This window comes from Osmerus mordax, chromosome 9, assembly GCF_038355195.1.
Source record: "Osmerus mordax isolate fOsmMor3 chromosome 9, fOsmMor3.pri, whole genome shotgun sequence".
In the NCBI taxonomy this organism is placed as follows: Eukaryota; Metazoa; Chordata; class Actinopteri; order Osmeriformes; family Osmeridae; genus Osmerus; species Osmerus mordax.
In genome coordinates, this window is record NC_090058.1 from 486,110 (window position 1) to 512,360 (window position 26,251).

General features: G+C 49.9%; 1 protein-coding gene across 1 annotated transcript in view; it reads right to left on the reverse strand.

The window, feature by feature from the left end:
- Positions 1-12,155: 12,155 nt before the first annotated feature.
- The window catches only part of LOC136949008 (ryanodine receptor 3), an 88,831-nt gene continuing 74,735 nt past the window's right edge, over positions 12,156-26,251 (reverse strand). The window contains exons 79-107 of the mRNA XM_067243199.1: positions 25,610-25,713; positions 25,020-25,071; positions 24,881-24,937; positions 24,701-24,800; positions 24,405-24,484; positions 23,756-23,832; positions 23,549-23,622; positions 21,885-21,902; positions 20,654-20,734; positions 20,433-20,521; positions 20,166-20,294; positions 19,959-20,063; positions 19,546-19,627; positions 18,022-19,331; positions 17,756-17,811; positions 17,311-17,488; positions 17,129-17,215; positions 16,863-17,045; positions 16,436-16,566; positions 15,859-15,901; positions 15,643-15,770; positions 15,475-15,535; positions 15,246-15,392; positions 14,998-15,132; positions 13,982-14,138; positions 13,576-13,640; positions 13,373-13,473; positions 12,772-12,823; positions 12,156-12,258 (exon numbers count right to left, since the gene is read on the reverse strand). Coding sequence (XP_067099300.1) covers positions 12,163-12,258; positions 12,772-12,823; positions 13,373-13,473; positions 13,576-13,640; positions 13,982-14,138; positions 14,998-15,132; positions 15,246-15,392; positions 15,475-15,535; positions 15,643-15,770; positions 15,859-15,901; positions 16,436-16,566; positions 16,863-17,045; positions 17,129-17,215; positions 17,311-17,488; positions 17,756-17,811; positions 18,022-19,331; positions 19,546-19,627; positions 19,959-20,063; positions 20,166-20,294; positions 20,433-20,521; positions 20,654-20,734; positions 21,885-21,902; positions 23,549-23,622; positions 23,756-23,832; positions 24,405-24,484; positions 24,701-24,800; positions 24,881-24,937; positions 25,020-25,071; positions 25,610-25,713 — 3,978 coding nt within the window. The 3' untranslated portion in view covers positions 12,156-12,162. The remainder of the gene's footprint in view (positions 12,259-12,771; positions 12,824-13,372; positions 13,474-13,575; positions 13,641-13,981; positions 14,139-14,997; positions 15,133-15,245; positions 15,393-15,474; positions 15,536-15,642; positions 15,771-15,858; positions 15,902-16,435; positions 16,567-16,862; positions 17,046-17,128; positions 17,216-17,310; positions 17,489-17,755; positions 17,812-18,021; positions 19,332-19,545; positions 19,628-19,958; positions 20,064-20,165; positions 20,295-20,432; positions 20,522-20,653; positions 20,735-21,884; positions 21,903-23,548; positions 23,623-23,755; positions 23,833-24,404; positions 24,485-24,700; positions 24,801-24,880; positions 24,938-25,019; positions 25,072-25,609; positions 25,714-26,251) is intronic.

Consider the following 26,251-nt stretch of genomic DNA (forward strand, 5'->3'; position numbering starts at 1 on the left):
ACCCAGCAGCACCCAGTAGTCTCTCTCCAGCCGTCTGTGCTCCACATGCTTCCCTACGCAATATCACATGAAACCACCCCACAACTGTGTTAGCTGTAAACAACCTCCAAACTACACAACTGTGTTAGCTGTAAACAACCTCCAAACTACACAACTGTGTTAGCTGTAAACAACCTCCAAACTACACAACTGTGTTAGCTGTAAACAACCTCCAAACTACACAACTGTGTTAGCTGTGGATGAAAAAACCACACCACAAATCTGTCCATGTACAGTGTGTGATATGTTCAGACACGGGTCACCAGACGTGGCTGTGTGGTGCAGGATTTCAGTAGGATCTCACCTGAGGAGGTTGTGATGAAGGGCTTTGTCTGTGTCACTCAGACTAGGGAACATTATCTCCTGGCTGCGAAGCGGCCGGCTAAACCTGCTCCGCTTCTCATGTCTGCTGCTGGAGCCACATCCTGCTGGAGCCACATCCTGCTGGAGCCACATCCTGCTGGAGCCACATCCTGCTGGAGCCACATCCTGCTGGAGCCACATCCTGCTGGAGCCACATCCTGCTGGAGCCACATCCTGCTAGAGCCACATCCTGCTGGAGCCACATCCTGCTGGAGCCACATCCTGCTGGAGCCACATCCTGCTAGAGCCACATCCTGCTGGAGCCACATCCTGCTGGAGCCACATCCTGCTGGAGCAACATCCTGCTGGAGTAACATCCTGCCTTCAATAGAAGCCACACAGTCTCAGTGCAGCACACAACACTATATCCTAAGTAAGATATTTTGCTCTTGTACTGTTAATTAAAAATGTTGCTTATAAATGTGCCATATCATACTGTCAGAATCATAACATTGAACTAAAGGAAAATGTTGATTCCTTCACATCCATTATTTAAAGGGATTTGAGAGCAATTTAGACCTACTTCAAACATAATAGACTAAACAATTTATCCTGAAATTTTGAATAATAATAATAATTTTGAAATAATGCAGACCCTCTTTACATTGTGTCTTAGCAGCAAACTTTGAACCAGTCTTCAAACTCTGACTGACCCAGTCTTCAAACTCTGACTGACCCAGTCTTCAAACTCTGACTGACCCAGTCTTCAGTCTTTATTCTGTCCGGTCGTCTAACATGTCTGAATCACATTTACACATGATGGGACTGCAAATCACAATGACACATCCACATAAACTGAATTACGATCCCAAAATGGAAAACTACATTCAGTCAATCACACAAAGTTCTGTCTGACTTCGACCCCACACACAGTTCAGTGGTTGTGACAGATGACAGAAAGGAAGAGCTGTCTGGCTTCCCAGACGACTGCTGCTGCCCTCAACACCACCGCTCTGACGTGGAGGAGGTGGTGAAGGAGGTTGGGTGTGAAGGCTGTTTCTCTCACAGCTTTGGAGGACATGACAGGCAGACTGTCAAGGAGGGACAGTCTGCCTGTCTCTCTCTCCTCACTCTCCCTCCCTGTCTCTCTCTCCTCTCTCCCTCCCTGTCTCTCTCTCCTCACTCTCCCTCCCTGTCTCTCTCTCCTCCCTGTGGATTTGCCTGACTCACTGACCACACGACAGGACAGGGGAGGGGGAGGCATACGATTAGAAAAAATACAAATAAATCTGAGTTGAGGCATGTCTTTCTCTCTGTGAAGAGAGATCTGTTCTCACAGCCTCAGCCGTCAGTCCGTGATTCGATATGTCCTAGTTGATGATGTCATGGGTGATGTTCTCATGTCCCTCATGTCTTCACCCTCAGGGTGTCCCTCTACTGTTTCCAGTCAGACAGACGTCTTCACCCTCACAGACACAGCTCACACTCCTCCCCGTTCTCCTCTCTGAAGCAGTTTCCTTTCTTGGCTTTCAGGCTGGAGATCTGAAGGCACGAGAGAAGCATTACTCACACCCACGATGCGCGGGAGGCGGAAAGACTCCAGCTCGCCAGCTCTGACTGACCCTATGAACATGGACCCCTGCTGCCTGGGATGGGCTCAGCAGTGTAGCTCCAGAGAACAGGACTGGTCTCTTTCTGCCTGCAGCCTTGAGTCTTGGTTGGGAAGTGATGTCAGGGTCTTGAGTCTTGGTTGGGAGGTGATGTCAGGGCCTTGAGTCTTGGTTGGGAGGTGATGTCAGGGTCTTGAGTCTTGGTTGGGAGGTGATGTCAGGGCCTTGAGTCTTGGTTGGGAGGTGATGTCAGGGCCTTGAGTCTTGGTTGGGAGGTGATGTCAGGGCCTTGAGTCTTGGTTGGGAGGTGATGTCAGGGCCTTGAGTCTTGGTTGGGAGGTGATGTCAGGGCCTTGAGTCTTGGTTGGGAGGTGATGTCAGGGCCTTGAGTCTTGGTTGGGAGGTGATGTCAGGGCCTTGAGTCTTGGTTGGGAGGTGATGTCAGGGCCTTGAGTCTTGGTTGGGAGGTGATGTCAGGGCCTTGAGTCTTGGTTGGGAGGTGATGTCAGGGCCTTGAGTCTTGGTTGGGAGGTGATGTCAGGGCCTTGAGTCTTGGTTGGGAGGTGATGTCAGGGCCTTGAGTCTTGGTTGGGAGGTGATGTCAGGGCCTTGAGTCTTGGTTGGGAGGTGATGTCAGGGCCTTGAGTCTTGGTTGGGAGGTGATGTCAGGGCCTTGAGTCTTGGTTGGGAGGTGATGTCAGGGCCTTGAGTCTTGGTTGGGAGGTGATGTCAGGGCCTTGAGTCTTGGTTGGGAGGTGATGTCAGGGCCTTGAGTCTTGGTTGGGAGGTGATGTCAGGGCCTTGAGTCTTGGTTGGGAGGTGATGTCAGGGCCTTGAGTCTTGGTTGGGAGGTGATGTCAGGGCCTTGAGTCTTGGTTGGGAGGTGATGTCAGGGCCTTGAGTCTTGGTTGGGAGGTGATGTCAGGGTCTGGGAGCTCTAACAGTCCCACCCAACTTGTAACCCAGGCTCCGGGAGTCCGAGGCATCACCACACAATGTTCTCCTCGCTGGGCTGCTCCACGCTGATCACAACAGCTTAGCCCTTCACCAAGACGTGGCCCAGGCCAGATACCAGCTCTAATAGCTCCCGGGGGAATTAATCCTCAATCACAGATACAGCGGCAAGTATACAAGACTATCTGCTCACCTAGGGGTTGGTGCCTTCATTGAATCAGAAGGGATTGTATTACATGGAGTAGAGAGAAGTTTCCAGCTTTGCGGTTTAATCTAATTAGTTCTGCTGTTGTTGCTATAGTAGGATGAAAGTGAAAGTTTGGGTGGTTGACTTGAATGTGTTGTTTATATTGACGTATTGATCTAAGACTAATTATTCAGCAACAGGCTGCATGTTAGTTAGTGTTCCGGATCTGCAGTGCAGACTGAAGCTGAATCAGGGCTCCCTGTCTCCCCTGATGCTAACTGAAGCTGTGTTTGTTTGAAACAGGGTCTCATTATCCCCTGATGCTAACTGAATCCTAATGAAGTCCATGACACACAAACAAAGCAGGACTGGAAGGATCATCATTGTTACAAAACTATGTCTCCTTTTTCTATCAAGTTCAAATAGAAACTCATGACCTGCTCTAGTAGCTGTTCTGCAATTCTAATTGACCTTTGGGTGATCTTCCATATGTAAATATCAGAGATTTTATTGGTTCGTCCCTGAGGGCTCAGACGATGGGCTTGACTCTAATTAACTCTGCTTTTATTTATTTAACCTGCAGAGAATTGAGGTAGAAAAAGATTCTTCTCATCTTATTTGTCTTCTCTCTTTTTTTCCCTCTTTTCTCTTCTCATTTTCTCTCTCTATGTGACACTTTAAAGGAAGTGAGAGAAATAGCAAGAGAGAAGAAGAGACAGTAGATAGAGAACAGAGAGAGAAGATAGAAAAATAAAGAATATAATATGAGTTGAGAGAGAACTGCCACATTACAGGAAAATACCCAAATTAATTGGTTCTATGGGCGATAGTTACATGTTCTGGTAATCCTAATCTCCTGTCACAGTCACACACAGTCAGACTAATTGTCCCTGACTCAGAACCGCTAACTGCTCTACGACTACAATAAAGAAACTGACATTTCAGAAATGGATAATTATTCCTCGGTGGGAAATGCTACAGGCATGAAAGACACCTGTGTTTGGATTTGGAATAGAGAGCTGTTAGTATTGTCCGATTCATATCCTGAACATCCTGAACACGTTTTAAAGGCCACATGCTGATGAGCATGGAAACACAGAATGAAACGGGATCAAGCTGGTCGTTGGTATTTTCAAATGTCATCATTCAATCTTGAAATAGTGACAAACCCATATCAGTAATTTGAAATGTGTCACAATTGAGTGCAGATCACAAATGTGCATTTAATTACATGATGTATTAATACAATTAGAGTGTAGTTTACAAATGTGCATTATTAGTTACACAATGAGAATGAAAATACCCTCACTAATAGTTATTCTGTCATGATAGTAGGACAAACCTGTCGTGAACACGACCATCAAACTGATCCAGACCTGCTCTTCATCTATGACTACACAACATACTCAGCCTTCCTCAAACCCTTTAACAACCAGCAATGAGTTCCCGGCCCCTCTGAGGACACCAGGAGACACAAACCCTGCCGGTCATCAGTGCTGAGAGCGACAGGCTGGCTGATCACGTGACGTCTGGGGCGCTGTGACACTCTGAGTGACGAGAGCCTCTGCTCACGTCGTTCAGACGTGAAGCTGTGAGGAGGATGACCGCCAGGCCCGGCTGTGCCCTGAGATCCTGTCCATGGCACTGCCATCCAGGGCATAGACGCGGCCCTCTCATCTCCTGAGACATGTGCTGTAGGTCTCATCTCCTGACATGTGCTGTAGGTCTCATCTCCTGACATGTGCTGTAGGTCTCATCTCCTGACATGTGCTGTAGGTCTCATCTCCTGACATGTGCTGTAGGTCTCATCTCCTGACATGTGCTGTAGGTCTCATCTCCTGAGACATGTGCTGTAGGTCTCATCTCTAGGATAATGACAGATCTCATCTCTCTTCCTCTGCATCTCCATTACAGTGAGGGGGGGGGGTGATGGAGGGTGGGGGGCTACTTTGAGTACACAGTGCTCATCGCATGGTTCCTCAAGCATGCTCTGCCCAGCAGAGACCTCCAGCCACATCCCAACCCGACCCAGTAAATTACCTCCACAGCACACACAGATTTTAGAGAGCTGGAGAGAGAGAGTTGAGAGAGAGAGAGCTGGAGAGAGAGAGATGAGAAAGAGAGATGGATAGAGATAAGAGAGAGAGAGCTGGAGAGAGAGAGATGAGAAAGAGAGATGGAGAGAGAGGGCAGGGGGATCATTGATGCAAGGTAAACACAGATGCAATAGCTCCTGTTCTTGATGACAGGGCTGGTGTTCCTCTGACATTACCGTGTCTGACTACCCGGAAGAGTCAACGCTCATCCAGTCAATCGCAATGTAAAGCATCCAATTAGAGGAGAGGAGAGTCCAATTAGCATGTAGAAAGAAATTCAGCCTATCATGTCTTGACTCCTGAGTGCTGAATGGGTATCGCACTCCTCCCGGCTTAGGAGAGGTGAGTTCATGCATCTTTAATCACCATTCTAAATAATGTGGCATGATTAACGAATGAGTCCACTTCCTGGGGAGCAGTGTGCTGATTGGTGGAGGCTGAACAGTGCTTGCGTGTCTTGTGATTGCAGACAGAAGGCAGCTTGGATGACTTCCACAGGTGTCCAGCGCCTCCCTGGTGTTCCACACTAACAGCCTCCATCACCCTGACAGCTGTTTAGCATGGGGCTTCCATGTCTGGGTGTCTGGACTATGCCAAGTCAATACACTCTCCTACTGAACATTCTGAGCAGAATTATTCTGCTATTTACCCACACGCAGGTTGGCCAGATCAGGCTGGGGGAGTTTGGTGGATGGTCTGGAAGGGGACAGGGTAGAGTCTGGAGGTGTCCTGCTGGAGTCTCTCCTCTCCTTCTCCAGAAGCCTTCAGTTCAGTATTGTGTTGATCCAGCAGCTGGATCTGCATAATGATTAATGACACGAACATTAAGAGACCGCCTACTGTTCTACTGGCTTCAGGAAACGAGGCAGAGAGAATGTGGCTCTAGTAATCAGCACTAACTGGTGAATTACAAGCTCACAGCCCACCCCGCTTCAACCTCCTCCTCTCAACCTGATTAAAACAATCTATTCGGATCATCCTAATGCTAATCAGATTATGAGGGGACTGTGGATATTTTGGCAATGCAATTTAATTTTGTAAAGTCAAATTGCAAATGTTTGACTCCCAAAAACAATCCAGGCAACACAGTGAAGTACTGTATTATCTCTGTATTATCTCTCTACCATGGTTTGTAAAGAGGCTGCTGGTTCTCTGACACTGAGTACTGGAGGAGGACATGGAGGAGGTGTGATAATGGAAACTGGGTAAATGTGCTGGTGTTATCGTATAAAAGGTATATGGTCCTTGCTGACATTTACACCTGTTCCTGCTCCCACACTGCCGTCCCCTGTTAGAGCTGTGGAATGGGCTCCTCTCCTCTCCTGGTCCCCGCTCTCTGAGCTGTGCCTCTGGGGGGCACTGGCCATCTCTCCCTGGTCCGTGGGACGTTGAGTGGAGAGACTGGATGACCTGTCGGGACGCAAAGTAGAGTAAACTGAATGATTGCATCTCTGCAACTTTTCCGTGAGAGTGAGTGACAGAGATGTGGAGGTAAAATCTGTGAACCTGCCATACTGCATCACTAAGTTATACACTGTGTCATACTCACATGTTTACTGCCATGTTCTCATATCCCCTCTGATCCTCACCCAGGGAGGGCGGCTGGCTCAATCCACATCCACAGATTCTTCCTCTCTAACACAGCCAACAGGAAAGGTCAAGGGATTATTCAGCCTCAACAAGACTGCTGCTACCCACTCTGCAATAACCCTATAACACACACACAGTACAGATCTCTTAACAGTATTTTGGCTTCCTGACAAACCTGGGGTTGTGCTTGGGTCATCTCCTGCCGCATCAGCGCAATAAAACACCGCTGGAGTACGGCTCGCCCTGCCCTGCCCAGCTCACCAGCACACCTCGCCCTGCCCTGCTCCTCCCCCCGCCTGCTCCTCCCCCCTGCAGCGCAGCCAGAGAGCCAGCCTGACCTTGGACTCGTAAGCGATCCCTGGGCTCAGCGCTGCCGGGGACCGGGCCATCTGTCACTGTCTCGCCTGGCTGCAGGTGATCGAGCAAGCGCTGATGCTAGGGGTGTATTCTAGTGGTAAAGTTGGGATAAAATGGTTTTAGTATTTCTGGCTGTGATTTGGGGCTGATAATTTACTGTTCTCATCTTTGAAATCGCTGTATTTAATTTCCAAACATTGGCTGCTCCTCCCAGACAAGGCTGCTAGTCTGAGAGGGTTAGGGTAGGGTTCCTGCTGGTGACAGACCAGGTTAGGGTTAGACTGGGTTAGGGTTATTATGTAGCTTTTCAGTATTTTTTTGTCTCCCTGCTTTGTGAATTAATGAATCACAATGCTTCAACATCCCGGCTGTTTTAAACCGTTTCATCTCCATAGCAGAGGTCGGTAACCTTGATGTCCCCCCGGACAGTCCTGTTCCTGCAGATGGAGTCTGGAAACCAGGTCTGTCACCAGCAGGAACCCTAACCCTAACCCACTCTAACCCTAACCCAGTCTAACCCTAACCCAGTCTAACCCTAACCCAGTCTAACCCTAACCCAGTCTAACCCTAACCCAGTCTAACCCTCACCCACTCTAACCCTAACCCAGTCTAACCCTAACCCACTCTAACCCTAACCCAGTCTAACCCTAACCCAGTCTAACCCTAACCCAGTCTAACCCTCACCCACTCTAACCCTAACCCAGTCTAACCCTAACCCAGTCTAACCCTCACCCACTCTAACCCTAACCCAGTCTAACCCTAACCCACTCTAACCCTACTGCTGCTAGTGTGTCCGATCGCAGCCCGGAGACCACATGATAACTCCACCCTGATGCTTTGTTCTAATAATGCTGAGACAAGCTGATTCTTGACTCATGCAAAACAGCTCTCAGCAGGAGAGCTTCACATGCTTGAACAGAAGAAAGAAGCTCACCTCTGAACCAGGCCGTGCTGCATCCACAGCTTAGTCACACATCTGTTCAGAGAGAGTTTGTCAGCTTTATTATCCACATTCTCTGTGTGTCAGAGAGAGAGGACAGATTGTGTGGATTTATCACTGGTTGTTTAATGTGTTGGTTACGGAAGGCTTGAAAAGACTTGTTGGTCAAACATCACAAGGGGCACATCATCCCAGGCCTGCTCTGAGTGGCAGGGACAGTGACCTCAGCGGATGTGAGGATTTCCCCGATCCAAGAGCTCCTATGTTACAACTCCAATTTGTAGGACGCTGGAATCGAACCCACCGCGGGCCAACAATCCTGTTAGATCAGGTCTCAGAACGCACTGACCATATGAGACGCTGCACATGATGCAGGGAGCTGGGATAAAGAACAGGACAGGATGAGCTCAGCTTTAATCCTGAGATATGGGATCTGAGGCATCTGTCTGTCTGACTCTCTCTTTCCCTCTTTTTCTACCTTTTCCTCATTCTACCCTTCTTTCATCGCCTGCTTCTCTCCCTCTCTGTCTCTTTCTACATAATGGAGACAGGATGCTGAAGGGAGCGACACATCTGTCACCACGGTGATGCCAGCTCTGCAGAGAACAGAGCATCCTGTCAGCACGGAGCTTGTGCCCACTTCCCACACACACGCACATTCCCACACACACGCACATGCCCACACACACAAACAGGCACTGTATAATTACAATACTTTACTAGTTTTGAGCAGAGGCTTCACATCTTCACATCTTTCGTAGAATAGACCTCAGCAGATTTCCTGTACAGACATAATGTTATTGTTTCCATCTGCACATAGAACACTGACTAGATTAAGCCTGACTAGATTAAACCTGACTAGATTAAACCTGTGTTTGTGTTAAGTCTCTCACCTAACGTTCTGTGTGCTGGATCTGTATTCACAAACGTTCATAGACAATATGATCTATGGTAAACCTTTTGTACGTTGCTTCAGATAAAAGCTTAAAATATAAACTTCCTTTGTGTGTGCCCCCCAAGAAGGCTTTAAAGGCAAACATCCAGTCGATCCATCCTGGAACGTGTAAAACACGATCTGCCTCGACATCCAGCTGTTACTACACACAGCTTGTGTCTTTACAAATCTAATGATTACCTGCAATTAGAGAGGACAGAACATGTGCTCCCTGCTCTGCCACTCTGACATCCATCAACTCACAAAACACAACATCTGAACTGCTGGCACTTCAGACCAAAATTATCATCTCACACAGAGAAAAATACAGAGGCAACATGTAATGACTGTAATTCATTTCCATCTGAAGATTACTGCTCTCATTACATCAAATAATGAAAATTATAGCTGATGGAATTATGAATATATTTTCTATGTTATCTCTGAAAGACTTAAGTTTTTGTAACTGTGTATTTTTTCTGAGGTAAACTTGAATTATGTACATTCATGAGAATGATGGCTATACACTGACAGATGGTTTCTAAAGACTGTGAAAAACAATCACAAGATGATCAAATGTTCTGCACATAATTCCGCTGAAAGGCTATCTAATCTGATCTGAGCATGCCAGGCCTGGTTACAGGGACCAGGCCTGGTTACAGGGACCAGGCCTGGTTTCAGGGACCAGGCCTGGTTACAGGGACCAGGCCTGGTTACAGGGACCAGGCCTGGTTACAGGGACCAGGCTGGTTACAGGGACCAGGCCTGGTTACAGGGACCAGGCCTGGTTACAGGGACCAGGCCTGGTAACAGGGACCAGGCTGGTTACAGGGTGTGGCCTGGTTACAGGGACCAGGCCTGGTTACAGGGACCAGGCCTGGTTACAGGGACCAGGCTGGTTACAGGGTGTGGCCTGGTTACAGGGACCAGGCCTGGTTACAGGGACCAGGCCTGGTAACAGGGACCAGGCTGGTTACAGGGTGTGGCCTGGTTACAGGGACCAGGCCTGGTTACAGGGACCAGGCCTGGTTACAGGGACCAGGCCTGGTAACAGGGACCAGGCTGGTTACAGGGTGTGGCCTGGTTACAGGGACCAGGCCTGGTAACAGGGACCAGGCTGGTTACAGGGTGTGGCCTGGTTACAGGGACCAGGCTGGTTACAGGGTGTGGCCTGGTTACAGGGACCAGGCCTGGTAACAGGGACTAGGCTGGTTACAGGGTGTGGCCTGGTTACAGGGACCAGGCTGGTTACAGGGTGTGGCCTGGTAACAGGGACCAGGCTGGTTACAGGGTGTGGCCTGGTTACAGGGACCAGGCCTGGTAACAGGGACCAGGCTGGTTACAGGGTGTGGCCTGGTTACAGGGACCAGGCCTGGATGCAGGGTGTGGCTGCTCCCCGGCGTGGTGGCAGATGACAAGTGACGTGATGGGATGTGACAGGTGGCACCGTGGGTAACATGGCTCAAACTCCCATCAGCCGTCCTGCTGATGTCCTGTCCCTCCAGCCCTGGTGAGACGGGACACTGGGATACTGGCAAGTCTGAGACTGGAGCGGATCACCTCCCTGTCCAGCCTTGCAGCACTCCCTCCCCTGGAGATGAAGATAACAGGCATGCACCGCGGCCAAAAGGATTCATTATTTTATCATAATCCACATGGAGCAACAAGCCAGCCGTAACGTGAAGGGGAGGAGTCGTTTTGGAAAGTGACTCATTAGTGTCTGAATGTTTTGTGAGCGGAGGTGAACCCTGGGTTGCCATGGTGACAAGGGACCAGGAAACACAGCAATAGGATTAATTTATTGCACTACTTTATTTTTCCTTCAAAATAAATGCACGGTTCAGCAAAGCTACTACATACAAAGGGCCATACATACATAGCAATTTACTATCTGTTTCGAGGTGTTCCATAAATTCGGACATGTGATATATTTTGACGTGTCACCTAGAACGTTTTATACCGTGAACATTTGCAGTTAGAATGCTGCATTTTAGCAACAAAAAAAAAATGAATGAATAAACTTGAAATTCATAATTGTTTTCAAATGAGAAACAAAAAACACAAACTGCTGTATTTAGAACCACTGCCTGGTTCAGGATAACTACTGCACTTACATACCATGAAGAAAAAAACCTAAATGGTTTTTGCATAGCTTGGTTTTTAACGTTGATAAGGCACTTAGTCAATACTTGATTTAGGCATTTCATCATATAATAAACCTCTTTCACCTGCTCAAGTAATTCAGTTTAACACCTCATCTCTGCTAGCATGGTAATGTTTTGAAAACTTATTTTAAATCACATTTGCTCTCTGTAAAATCAACTCACCCTCTCTTTTGGCATAAGTCTCATTTTTCAACATTCTTAAAATATTGAAGTAGTATTCTTGTGCATATTACGACCCACTCACTGTCCCATAACCCCACACAACCCAATGTTTCTCAAAAAGACAAAAAAATTGTGCAATGGTTTGGGGTTACGTGGAGGAAAAGGCATCAAGTTGTCAAAAACAACAAAAACTCCAGAACAGAAAACAAACTAATGTCTGGGCAAGTTAGAATAGTCCCGTTCTCAGGTCGTCCTCTACTGAGGGTACAGTCTGCAGGGACGTTGGTACAGTCTGCAGGGACGTTGGTACAGTCTGCAGGGACGTTGGTACAGTCTGCAGGGACGTTGGTACAGTCTGCAGGGATCTTGGTACAGTCTGCAGGGACGTTGGTACAGTCCGCAGGGACGTTGGTACAGTCCGCAGGGACGTTGGTACAGTCTGCAGGGACGTTGGTACAGTCTGCAGGGATCTTGGTACAGTCTGCAGGGACGTTGGTACAGTCCGCAGGGACGTTGGTACAGTCCGCAGGGACGTTGGTACAGTCCGCATGGACGTTGGTACAGTCTGCAGGGATCTTGGTACAGTCTGCAGGGACGTTGGTACAGTCCGCAGGGACGTTGGTACAGTCTGCAGGGACGTTGATGTGAAACGGTTCTCTCTTTCTCAGAGAAGATGAGAGCCTTTGCCCTCTCCAACCTTTTCAGGATGTCGGGCAGGCGATGGGAGATGCTTGTCAGCTGCTCATGAAAAGATCCAGCAGGTCTGAGATCTGCTGTTCCTCCAGGAGAGATCCTCCAGGTGAAGCAGCTCTGGCAGACGGGCCTCTAGTTCAGCTGGTCTTCGTACTGCTTGCGGAAGCAGTCTCCAGCGGGGAAGAAGTCCCAGCACCTCTCCTGGTACATCTTCCACACGTATGATTCCTGCAGGATGCAGACAGAAGGGTTACAGCCAGGCCATCCTTCAGGATCAGCTGGGAACTGAACAGATGTGCTGAGAGACACTGCTGCTGTCAGAGATAAGGTGTGTACTGTATTTCTTTGAATAAACGCTGCTGCGTTTATTAAATAACGTTAATTTTTGGTGCAGCGTTTATTCTAGGGCGGCGTTTAATTAGTAAGAGAGATTTCGTGAATTGTAGCTGCAGTGCAGCCATAGACAACTTTGTTGCTGGCATTGTGACAAATGAATCATGCAGCTAAAAACACAGGTTTCATTTAGGCTACTACCGCTGATCTCCTTGTCTATTCTTTGTTTGTCTATGAGTGCGGCAACTCCCTTTCTCATTGGCAATCAATTAGCTGTGCAGAAAGTTATGTACATGTGTAATAAATACTGGGGTTGAATTTAACCAACTAAATAACCGTTTTCAGATTTTTTTGGTGCAGCGTTTATTCGAAGAAATACAGGTGTATCTCCATACATGTATTATTTACCTGACCAGTGTGCTCAGTTTCATCTTTGTTGATGAGATACATCAGGAAAAACCTAGAGTCAGTTCAGAGAGAGAAGACAGACAGGGTCATGAGGAGGAGAGAAGACAGACAGGGTCATGAGGAAAGAGAAGACAGACAGGGTCATGAGGAGGAGAGAGAAGACAGACAGGGTCATGAGGAGGAGAGAAGACAGACAGGGTCATGAGAAGGAGAGAGAAGACAGACAGGGTCATGAGGAGGAGAGAGAATGTCTCTCTAACTGGGGGGTGTCTGAAAGAAGCTGACCTTCTAAGAATTCACCATTCTACCTTTAAATTGGAAATGTCATTAAATTCATGTTTTATAGCTTTACTTGACTTCACACTTGACTGCTGGAACTGTGGTTATTTCAAGCCTGAATAACTCTAGCAGAGTAGAAGCACTGTACTCATACACACACTGAAGGGAGGAGAGAGGGGAGGGGAACTGGTAGTATAGATCATTGAGGGTAGAGGTACGATCAATCAGGCTACATGGAAACCAAGTAGAAACATCAGTAGAGGATCCATGAGACGAGGTGCTGGGATGGTCAGAGTGAGAGGAGTGTCCAGGTGGTACTCACAGGTAGTTGGCTAAGTTGTGCTCTTGTAAGGTATGTGTCTCAAAGCCGTGAGGCGTCGTGTCAAAGTAGTCGTTGCCAATGCCACAGATGAAACATTTGGTCTGAGGATCGAACATGACAAACATCCTGTTTTTAGTCTGACACAAACCCAAATCATCTTTCCCCTTTCACAAAGTTTCCCCTTTCACAAAGTTTCCCCTGACCTCCATGTCCTCCTTCACTTGCTCCTGTTGGTCTCTCAGCTCTCCGAACGCGTCAATGATCAGACCTGAGGACACAGAGCAGAGTCCTCGTCACACACGCTCCCTCACGTCACACACTGTCTCTCTAAGCTGTGAAGATTCTCCTGCTCTGGGAAGGACTGGAAGGTTCAACCAGGCTGGGGGTGACTGTGGATCTGAGGAGAGCCAGGCTTGCTGTGTGAAGCTGACCTTAACGCACACCCTCGTCCTCCTGACTGATCTCTCCACAGGGACGTCCAGCCATTGGAGATGGGAGACTTTGACTCCAGAGAAGCCAATGTGACTTTGACACGGCTGGTATCAACCTGACACACACATACAAACAAACACACACGCCCGCACAGACACACACACACTCCGGCCTTACCCTGGATGATGGCCAGCAGGATGACGATGACAAAGAAGAAGAAGGTGATGTCGAAGAGGATGCGGTACAGCTCGTACGGGTCGCCCGCCGGGTCCTCGATCTCGTCCCCGATGCCCCCCCCGGCACGCACGCCCACGTACATGTGGAAAAGGTAGCACTGAGAGGGGGGGGGGGGATGGGGAGAGAGAGAGAGAGAGACAGAGAGAGAGAGAGAGAGAGAGAGAGAGAGAGAGAGAGAGAGAGAGAGAGAGAGAGAGAGAGAAATGTCATCTGAACTAGGTCAGAGGGAAATATGTAACATTCCCACAAATATGTGTTGAATCAGATGATGTAGGTTGTATATAGGCAGACTAGATTCAACTCCATTATTTTGTTGCTGCAATAACTTCTCATAAATGACAACACACTCCTGTTTCAACAGAACCCTACATATACATACAGCCATCACTGTCACCATGTCCTCATGTCCACCTCACTGTCCTCATGTCCACCTCACTGTCACCATGTCCACCTCACTGTCACCATGTCCTCATGTCCACCTCACTGTCCTCATGTCCACATCACTGTCACCATGTCCACCTCACTGTCATCATGTCCTCATGTCAACCTCACTGTCACCATGTCCACATCACTGTCACCATGTCCACCTCACTGTCACCATGTCCTCATGTCCACATCACTGTCATCATGTCCACCTCACTGTCACCATGTCCACCTCACTGTCACCATGTCCTCATGTCCACCTCACTGTCCTCATGTCCACCTCACTGTCCTCATGTCCTCATGTCCACCTCACTGTCACCATGTCCACATCACTGTCACCATGTCCACCTCACTGTCACCATGTCCACCTCACTGTCACCATGTCCTCATGTCCACATCACTGTCATCATGTCCTCCTCACTGTCACAATGTCCTCATGTCCACCTCACTGTCATCATGTCCTCATGTCCTCCTCACTGTCACCATGTCCTCATGTCCACCTCACTGTCACCATGTCCTCATGTCCAACTCACTGTCATCATGTCGTCACACTTCATATCTGGCTCAGCCTCGTCTTCACTCTTGTTATAGAACTTGCGGAAGAAATTGAACGCGACCACAGTGTAGAGGTACACCACCACCGCCAGCAGGCCCACCGTCAAGACCAGCTGTAGGACACACACACACACACACAGGTAACACCTCTCCCCTCAGCAACAGAGTTACAGGTTAAAAGTGCCCCCTAGTGGCTGAAGGGGGCAGGGCAGGGTGTGATCCATACCTGTTTGCCGTTGTGCGTCACAGAGGACAGGATGGTGCGCAAGGTCTTGAAGCCCATGGCGATGTCCAGCAGGTGAGCAGCAAAGAAGAAGTTGTTGTAGTGTCCCAGAATGGACATGGTCGTATACCACACCAGGTACAGGAAAGACTGCACCAAAACAACCAATCAGAGCACGCCAATAACACACACAATTGTACGTCGACCAATCACATTATTTTATTGCACTCACATTATCTGTGAACACCACGCCCAGCTTCCAGATATGGTACTTTGTGTCGATAGAGCTGAGCCTGTAGGTAGTGGTTGTAGCAGGGAAAAAATGTATAGTTTTATCACCACGTCTGCTGGTAGTTGTGTGGTTGTGTGTGGTTGTGGCCTGCTTCTCAGGGCATCTCACCAGGACAGCAGTGAAGCCTCCTTCAGCACCGTCTCCTCGGTGGGGTTGAAGTCCAGGGCACTCTTGTCCAATCCCAGCAGCTCTGCGATCCTCTCGGCTCCGTACAGATCTCCGTACTTGTTGATCACCTACACATTCACAGCAGGCAGCCGTGAGCCCAGGCCTAACTGTCTGGCCAAGGTACACGGATCACAGGGATGGGTGAAGGCTACTTACTTTGCGTTTCACAAACTTGTCCCAGTAATTGTTGGGGAAGGAACTGCGAAGAGGAGGATTGAAAATGAATTGAGGAAACCAACACACCACTGTGATTCACAGGCTGCACAGTTAGAGACCCCCCTCCTACCCTCCTCTTCCCCTCCTACCCTGCTCTTCCCCTCCTACCCTGCTCTTCCCCTCCTACCCTGCTCTTCCCCTCCTACCCTGCTCTTCCCCTCCTCTTCCCCTCCTACCCTGCTCTTCCCCTCCTACCCTGCTCTTCCCCTCCTCTTCCCCTCCTACCCTCCTCTTCCCCTCCTACCCTGCTCTTCCCCTCCTACCCTGCTCTTCCCCTCCTACCCTGCTCTTCCCCTCCTCTTCCCCTCCTACCCTGCTCTTCCCCTCCTACCCTGCTCTTCCCCTCCTACCCTGCTCTTCCCCTCCTACCCTGCTCTTCCCCTCCCCCAGTCCTTACGGGCTGTTGATGACCAGCAGGGTTAGGGTTAGTCAGGATTAGGGTTAGGGTTAGTCAGGATTAGGGTTAGAGTTAGTCAGGATTAGTGTTAGTTAGGGTCAGTTTGGTGTAAATACTTACGGGGTGTTGATGACCAGTCGGTCCCACTGGCCCTTGATGTCGTCATCTGATGGTTGCTCAGTGATGTAGAGACCGTCAAACTCCAGTTTCCTGGCGATCTCCTTCTCCCGCTTAAACACCACCAGGGGCACCTACCAGACAACACACACTCACTGTCTACGTGTGTACGTGGGCACCTACATGCATGTGTGTTTGTATGTGTGTGTGTGCGCGCACAGGTACAATACAGCTCTGGAAAAATTTGAGAGACCATACATTTTTTCTTTCATTAAAAAAAAAGTTCATAAGGACAACTTGGAGTGAGGAACAGAAGGGTTTCATCGTTCTTCACTCAAAATTGTTCTTTTTCAACTTTTTTTATAATTGAAAGAAAAAGTTGCTCAAAATTTTTTCCAGAGCTGTATGTACTGTGTGTGTGTGTGTGTACCTTCAGGTAATAGTATCCCACCACACACAGGAAGGAGATGATGGTGTGCAGAATGGCCAGGAAGCAGAGGGTGGGGGCCATGTAGCCAGTACTCTCCTGGAGGACGAAGTACTCAGATGAGCCTTCCTCCGGCCCCCCATCTCCTCTCCAGGGGTCGTCCTCCTCAGATTCATCCCCTGTCACCTGACCACCACAGGAAACAACACCAGCCAATCAGATTAGAAACAAGAAAGAATCACCTGATCCTTGGAGGAAAAGTCACTTACTTTGTAGAACAGCAGAATGAAGTTGATGGCGAAAGCAACAAACAGCGCCAGGAAGCGAAGATTGTAGAAGTTGCGGGCTAGGTAGTTCTGGAGAGACAACGTATCACTCAGGAACCCGTCTCTTCACACTAAAGTCAAATCACACAGATTCATCCACAGACAGGTTCAGTATCTGGCCTCACCAGCATCTTGGTCTGGTAGATCTCCATCCCAGCGAAGAAGCTGGTCATGAAGGCCTCTGGGCTCCCCTTCTTGTGGCTGGGCCTCTTCTTAGGAGGCTTCCTCTCCTCCTCCACCGGGGGCTCCGCCTGGACGTCCTCCCTGGCCTTGTCCGAGTCCCTCTTCTCTCCGTCCTCTGAGCTGGAGCACACACACACACACACACACACACACACACACACACACACACACACACACACACACACACACACACACACACACACACACACACACACACACACACACACACACACACACACACACACACACACACACACACACACACACACACACACACACACACACACACACACAGTCTTAAACAGTAGGAAGTGTGTGCGGTCCAGAACAGACTGTACCAGTGGAATCAGAACAGATGAGACTGTCGGGGACAGAGCAGTAACTCACTCTGCCTTCTCGGGCTCTGCTCTGGGCTCTCCCTCTGGACTCCCACTCCTCGCAGCCTCCTACAGACAGACAGGTTCACGAGCAGTTCATGTTCACTTCATCATGTCAAGCAAAGCCCATCCACAAGGGAGGTATACTGTTAAACCGTTGATATGGAATAATACAAGTGTATGTGTGTGTCCTGTTTCTGTGTGGGTTCCTGTATGTATATGTGTGTTAGTGCATGTATGTGTGTGTGTGTGTGTGCGACAAGGACCCACACAGACCTGAGCCTTCTTCTGCCTGACGGCGCTAGCTATGGAGGGGGCGTCGACCCCCACCACCTCGGCCACGTCCCCCAGGCCTGGCTCCGCCCCCTGCTTGCCCCCCTCCCTCCGGCCCTGCACGGCCAGCAGCTCCGCCATCAGCTCCGCCTCCGCACACTCCCCCTGCGCCAGGCCCCTCTGCTCCAGCACCGCCAGCTCACTCGCCTCCAGCTTCTCCGCCTCCAGCACGTCGCCGTGGATACCAAACTGGGTGGGGTCGGGCATGTTTCCGAGGATGTCGGTCACCTTCATGTTCCTGGCGCCCTCCACCAGCCCGCCCCCGAACATGGTGGTCCACAGGATGTGGAAGAACCCCCAGACCAGGCTGTGGAGGAGGTGGAGGAGACCCGTGAGAATCACCCAGAAGAAGGAGAAGAATCCTCGCACCATCTCCCTCAAGCTCATCTTCCTGAAGCGACGGTACTGCCGCCGCATGCTCCTCAGGGTGAGCAGCTGGCGCAGGCTGGACACACTCTTCCTCAGCGAGGCGCAGGCCACGGTGAAGGCCGAGGAAGACTCCAGCAGGGCGCTCTCCTCTTCTTCCTCGCCCTCCTCCCCCACACTCTGCCTGTCCTCCTCCTCCTCCTCAGGGCGCTCCGCTGCGTCCGGCTCCGAGATCTGAGAGGCCAGCTGCATCTCGAAGATGGTGTCCTCGCAGAAGTTGACGAATAGCTCCATCTTCTCGCTCTCCCCGCCCTCGTTCACCACGTCGAAGATGAACTGCCTCTTGGACTCCTTCACCTGGGGCTTCTCCCACTGGGTCCGGCTGGACTCGCTGATCTCAAAGTAGACCCTCTCGATGCGCTTGGCCCCACCCATGATCTCGATGCGGCCCAGGTAGGGCTCAAAGTAGCTGAGGACGCTCTCCGCCAGGTCCAAGAAGGTGGCCAGGCGGGGGTCGTGGGGCATGTGCTCCGACAGGTTGGTCAGCAGGACGGCCACGTTAAAGCCGATGTCCTTGGCCGGCTCGTGGAAACGCTCCACAAACTCCGGGTAGTTAAACATGTCATTCTCGTCCGCCTCAGTGCAGGAGAGGAGGAACTCGATCTCTGACTGGGAGTACTGCTTCTGGTTCTCCATGGACTTCTGGAACTCCTTCTTGGAGATGACCCCCTTGCTGTCTGGGTCGTACTCCTTGAAGCTGTCGGAGGTGGTCAGGTCCTTCAGCTTCAGGAACATGTCGAAGAACTTGAGGATCATCTCCACGTTGTTAGAAGATTCCACCAGCGTGTCTACCATCTGCTTGCCGATTGTTCCGTTGACAACGTTTCCTATGCAAGGACACAAGGTGTAAACAGAACACACAACAGCTGAACCTTCTCTCCTCATATTTGCTAACGAAAACCTTTTTGATTGAATTGAATTTCTCTATAATGGAAACTATGCAGAGAGAGATTTGATTAGTCAAAACAGCAATATGTTGGGAGCTTATGCTCTTGGCTCGCTAACGTGGTCTAAACCAATCATGAGGAGGCAGCAGCTGACCTTCCAGCAGCGACAGCATCATCACAATCATGTCCTTCTGCAGGTCCAGCAGCTCCTTCAGTAACTCGATCTGGCTGGAGTCCTGTGGGGACAGAGACACACCAGCACCTTTACTGGCAGAACAGAGCAGATGAACTGCAGGAGCGGTGTGTCACACGCCCTTCAGGAGGGTGAACATGTATGAGCAAAGAGAGACCTCTAGTGGCTGCACGCATGTGGTTTGTGAGACAGCATTTACCAAATACTTAATGACCTTTGGTTCCATTACACTCAGTTGGAGAGCTGGGTTAGTAGAGGTGGGGAAGACATGGACAGTAGAGACAGTAGAGACAGTAGAGGCATTAAAGACAGTAGAGGCCATAGAGGCAGTAGATGCCGTAGAAGCAGTAGAGGTACTGTGATGGTGGTGTTACCTGTGACAGCTTCATCTGCATGTTGGCAAACACGTGCAGGAAACCCACCACTGCATCCCACAGCCTGCTGTGAGCCAGGCTCTGCTGGTTCCCTATGCACGGACCCTGAGGACACACAGCATCATACACACATTTCCTCAAAACAAAAACATTCTTGCACACTGTTCCGTGTATGTGGGGTCATAGAGATGTTGACAGGCAGGGTACCTGGATGTACTCGGTGAGGGAGTTGAAGATCTGCTTGGCTACAGCCAAGGCTCTGGAGAGGTTCCTCTGACCAGCTTCATCCATCACATCCTTCCCAGAGTAGTACCAGTAGAAGTCACTGATGGACTCCTGACAGGACGATGGGTAAACAAGCATGTAAACAACTTAGTCACACATATCACCCATGTTCCTCAGAGTGTGAATTATTGTTCATCAGTGTGTGTGTGTATGTGCAACTGTTGCTGTTTAAGTGTGTGTGTGTTGTACCTGCAGTCTGAGAAGGTAGTCCACTGTGCTGATGATAATATTGACAGTGGTGGTGTTCCCTGTCTGAGTCCTCAGGAAGTTTTGAAAGTCTGCAGAAGAACAGCATAATATCAGATAGAACAAATAAAGGGGTAAACATATCCAGGAACTGTTGCATGTGAGGTTATCCTGCTATCTTGTACTGTACATACAGTACGGTAAATAGGATCTTTGTGTCCTACCGTTATTGTGGCCCTCACAGAGCAGCTGCAGGAACCTGAAGAGGTCCTTAGTGAACTCATCGTTCTGCAGGACCTTGGAACCTGCGGACAGGAGATGAGGTTGACGCCTGGCCCCTCAATGGTGAGAAGGTCTCCAACCCTCACCCCTCCTACCTAGGCACCCTAGCCCCTAACCCACCCCATCCCACCGCTCTCCTACCCAGGCACCCTAGCCCCTGACCAACCCCATCCCGGCCCTCCTACCCAGGCACCCTAGCCTCTGACCAACCCCATCCCAGCCCTCCTACCCAGGCACCCTATCCTCTACCCGACCCATCCCAGCCCTCCTACCCAGGCACCTTAGCCTCTGACCAACCCCATCCCAGCCCTCCTACCCAGGCACCCTAGCCTCTACCCACCCCGTCCCAGCCCTCCTACCCAGGCACCTTAGCCTCTGACCAACCCCATCCCAGCCCTCCTACCCAGGCACCTTAGCCTCTACCCACCCTTCCCCATCTCACACCTCCTCTAAGCCACCACATCACCTGACCAGCACTACTGTCTATTACTCCAGCTGCAGGCCTTGCATGGAGAGTGCTGTAGAAACACACCATCAGCACAATACCACTGTGACTGGATACAGGCTCCATACAAGCAATGACTACAGGAATAAAACAATTGGGGCCAGCTTTGTTGTCTTGTACTTAGAACACAAACAAAGCTTTGAGAATTGTATTCGTATTAAGTTTCTACAAAACTGGTACTGGTTAGTATAATCAACATAAAGACACATACAATATCACACATAGACAACAGGCACTAACTTACTTAAGAAGTATAGAGAGAAAGACAGAGAGAGACAGAGAGACACAAAAAGAAAGAGACAGAGAGAGACACAGCGAGAGAGAGACACAAAGAGAGAGAGAGAGACACAGAAAGAGAGATAGAGAGAGAAACAGAGAGAGAGTGAGTTTGGGGGTTGTTGACTTGATGGGTTCAGTCCAGATGTCATTAAAGAGCATGCAGGTGTTCCTTCCAGACCAGAACAAGAAGACAAGGACAGGGTTAGGGAGTAGGGAGAGGGATGGGGGGTAGAGGAAGACAGGAAGGTGAATGGGGGGAGGAGGATGAGAGTGTGGGGGTAGAGGAGGGAAGGAGGGAGGGAGGGAGGGAAGGAGGGAGGGTCTGGGCTGAGAGGAGCAATCAGGGTGGCAGCATTGCGAAATGAGTAGAATCTAAACCGTGTATTTACCCCGCTCACTCACGTTGACTGCGACCGATGAGTTATAAAAATGATAAGAGGAAAACAAACAAACAAAAAAAGCAGACATAAGCAAAGGAGAAGACACTGAGATTCAGTAAGAAGTAGGAACAAGAGAGAGAGAGACAGATACTGTAGTTATACGGACATGACTCCGCTAGGCTCTAGGGGCATCAACATGCTATGTTACAGAGTCTATCCAGGAAGGGTTCTGCAGTTTGGCAGTCTGTGTTGGACTGGGAGGTGAAACAGTACGGGATTAACAGTCACCATCACTTATGCCTGATTGCATGGGGTGAGAATGAGGTGGAGTATGCATGAGAACATATCCATATCTACTGTATGCCCTCTATGAGGTCCAGTGGTCCATGGAGAGGCCCCCCCGGTGGGCTGGGAGCTTCGGGTATAAACAGTTCAGGTTTGGTGGGATGTAAGCGTCAGCACTCAGACAGCAACATACAGTAGCACAGGACCCCCTCTGGGATGAACACACGGATGACAAGGACACGCGTGACACGTGACATGGAGATGTTCCAGCACAAACAAAAGAGCGTGCATCGCCATGCTAATGCTGCACCATGTGTCTTGGGAGCCAATCACAGGCCTTATTTTCTAACAAGACAGAGGCATGGGCCAATCATTAGCTGATGGGAGGAATAGATGACCATCAACTGTTTTCCTATAGGCTTCTGTTATTGCTAGGCAGGTCCGGTTCTTCTGATGTAAAATAGAAATAGAGCTTCTACCAGAAACATAGATCGAGGGGGTCGGGGTTGGGGAAGGGATCAGGATGCAATCACCAGTCCTTCACATGTGCTCGTTATATCTGACGGCTGTTAGAGATCAAGCTCAGAAGCTGAGAACCAGGAAGTTGTGTCTAACTGTGGTGATGCAACATGGTTCAGCATTGGACAACATCACCGAGTGAGCTCATATTTCAATGGTTGGAAGAGATTACAGTGTTTAATGAGTTAATACTAAACACGTTTCTGTTTCATTGAAGTGTGTTGGGAAAACGTTTCCTCAAGGCCCACATTCTACCTTCTGCTTTCACCAGGTCTACCTCTGCTTTCATCAGGTCTACCTTCTGCTTTCACCAGGTCTACCTCTGCTTTCACCAGGTCTACCTCTGCGTTCATCAGGTCTACCTCTGCGTTCATCAGGTCTACCTCTGCGTTCATCAGGTCTACCTCTGCTTTCACCAGGTCTACCTCTGCTTTCACCAGGTCTACCTCTGCGTTCATCAGGTCTACCTCTGCTTCATCAGGTCTACCTCTGCTTTCATCAGGTCTACCTTCTGCTTTCACCAGGTCTACCTCTGCTTTCATCAGGTCTACCTCTGCTTTCATCAGGTCTACCTCTGCTTCCATCAGGTCTACCTCTGCTTCCATCAGGTCTACCTCTGCTTTCACCAGGTCTACCTCTGCTTTCACCAGGTCTACCTCTGCGTTCATCAGGTCTACCTCTGCTTTCATCAGGTCTACCTCTGCTTTCATCAGGTCTACCTCTGCTTTCATCAGGTCTACCTCTGCTTTCATCAGGTCTTCCTCTGCTTTCATCCAGGTCTAGGCAGCACCTTGATAACAGATAACAGTCCTTCTGTGTGAGGAGGTGTGTGGGTCAACGCTGGGACTACGCCCTCCCCTCTCACTTACCTGATCCCTCCTCCGTCACCATTCCCAGACCCTCTGCCTTGTTCTGACGCTCAAAGGCGTTCAGGTCCAGGACACTGGGAGTTTGAACAGAAACACAGCAGGTGGGGATTTCTCTCATACTCTCAGGTACAGGAAATGTTTCGATTTCAGGTACAGTAAAACTAACTCTGCAGTTGAACTAGACAAGCAATGTGTTCTGCGCTTCACCTGCAAGACTGCATCAGTCCTGATAAACTCTTAAAAAACCCAGCATCTCGCTTTTCCTTCAGGTAGTCCAGCATTTTCTGTGAGAGAAGAAAGGGAAGATTATAAGAGAGAACACAGCAGGGCTGCTGAGGGCCTAGGGGGCCTGGGGGGTCTGGAAGGGTTACCTGCTGCACCAGCATGGTGGAAGGATTACCCCTGCACCAGCATGGTGGAAGGGTTACCCCTGCACCAGCATGCTGAAAGGGTTACCTGCTGCACCAGCATGGTGGAAGGGTTACCCCTGCACCAGCATGCTGAAAGGGTTACCTGCTGCACCAGCATGGTGGAAGGGTTACCTGACGCACCAGCATGGTGGAAGGGTTACCTGACGCACCAGCATGGTGGAAGGGTTACCCCTGCACCAGCATGGTGGAAGGGTTACCTGCTGCACCAGTATGGTGGAAGGGTTACCCCTGCACCAGCATGGTGGAAGGGATACCCCTGCACCAGCATGGTGGAAGGGTTACCTGCTGCACCAGCATGGTGGAAGGGTTACCTGCTGCACCAGTATGGTGGAAGGGTTACCCCTGCACCAGCATGGTGGAAGGGATACCCCTGCACCAGCATGGTGGAAGGGTTACCTGCCACACCAGCATGCTGGAAGGTTTACCTGCTGCACCAGTATGTTGCCTCCGTTCAGGATGGAGATGCCCAGCTGGAGGGAGAAGGTCACCATGGGACCAAGTTGACCTGGGAAACAACAAGCAATCACTGCAACTGGACCAATGATGGTGTGGCCTTGTTACCCTCGAGACCAGGATCCCCTGGCTCTTTACTACCCTGGAGCTTGCTTTACTACCCTGGAGCTTGCTTTACTACCCTGGAGCTTGCTTTACTACCCTGGAGACCAGGATCCCCAAAATAATGCTAAACTAATTAAAATGATGTGTGAGCGTCATCCTGTACCTTTGCTGGCGCTGATCATTTGCAGCACCATCTGAGCGGCCCCTCTGTCATGGAGTCTGGCCTGCTGGTACAACGTCTTCTGCTTCTCCATCTCCTTCTCCTGCACAACAAACATCACGGTCACGCCTGTCAGTACCTGCTCATTCAGCCAGGATACAGATCAGGAAAATTTTTCTGAACCTCAAAGGTTTTCTCTTTCCCCTCCTCCTCTTCCTCCTCCTCGTCTTCAGCACAGCTCTGGGGGAGAAGAGCAGAGAGGAGTCAGCTGGTGAGAGGGCTGAGCACCAACGCAGGCGACGTCTGTAAAACAACTGTGTACCTTGGCCATCATGTCTGCGTACGCAATATACAGAGGATCCTCCTCCAACGAGCTGGAAACAGAACACACAGTGGATGAGATCAGAAATGACTCTGAAATGAACATCAGAGTCATCATGAGGTGCTTCGTCTCAGCTACGTGAGACATGAAAGTGAGACACTGGCTCCGTTGACAGGGCAGGAACATTCCAGCAGTGATTTAGTTAAGGAGACAGTTTATCTGCTAAGGGACGTTCCTGCAGCATTACACAGCACAGACGGACTGGCAGTGCGAGTGCCAGGTGTGTGTGTGTGAGAGCATGTATGAGTGTGAGTGACTGTGTGTATTAGTACGTGTGCGTGAATGTGTGTGTGTGTGTATGTGTGAGTAGCCTTGTTTTACAACCCTTAAGGGAATCAAAATCCACACAATGACGATAAACTAAGAAACACTTGACATTGTGGGTACATTTTCCTGGTTCCCCCAACTTCCAAGTGCTAGGGTTTTTTAGGGGGGGTTAGGGTTAGAATTGTAATTATATTAAGGGGTGGGGAGGTTATGGTTAGGGAAAACACAAGGACAGATACAGGAGCCACAAGACGTGTGTTTACCTGCACTCCGTGAGAGCGTTGTGACTGAAATGCAGGATGAGCTGATGAAGAGGGTCTGGCTGTTTGTCTGCCTCCTCCTCCTCCTCTTCCTCAAGCTGTGTCTTCTGTTAGACACACACACACACATCAGCACACTGCGAGACCAGCCCTCACACACATCAGCACAATGCGAGACTAACCCTCACACACATCAGCACACTGCGAGACTAACCCTCACACACATCAGCACACTGCGAGACTAACCCTCACACACATCAGCACACCGCGAGACTAGCCCTCACACACATCAGCACACTGCGAGACCAGCCCTCACCAATACCAAATACCAAAGATGACATTCCACTGCATCTCACTGAGCCCCAGGACATGCTTGCTCTGTGCAGTACATTACTCCATATACACACACATCAGTTTCACATGATCAGGATAGATTAAGGTACGGGATATCTAGCAGAGCATGCGGATACACACTTCACACACACACACGGGTGAACATACACAAAGCAGTCAGATGAATCAGGGTTCGGGTGCGTGTGACAGGGGCAGGTGTGTGTGTCAGGGGCAGGTGTGTGTGTCAGGGTTCAGGTGTGTGTGTCAAGGGCAGGTGATGGCAGCATGCTTGTTAGCCCAGCCTACTCTGTC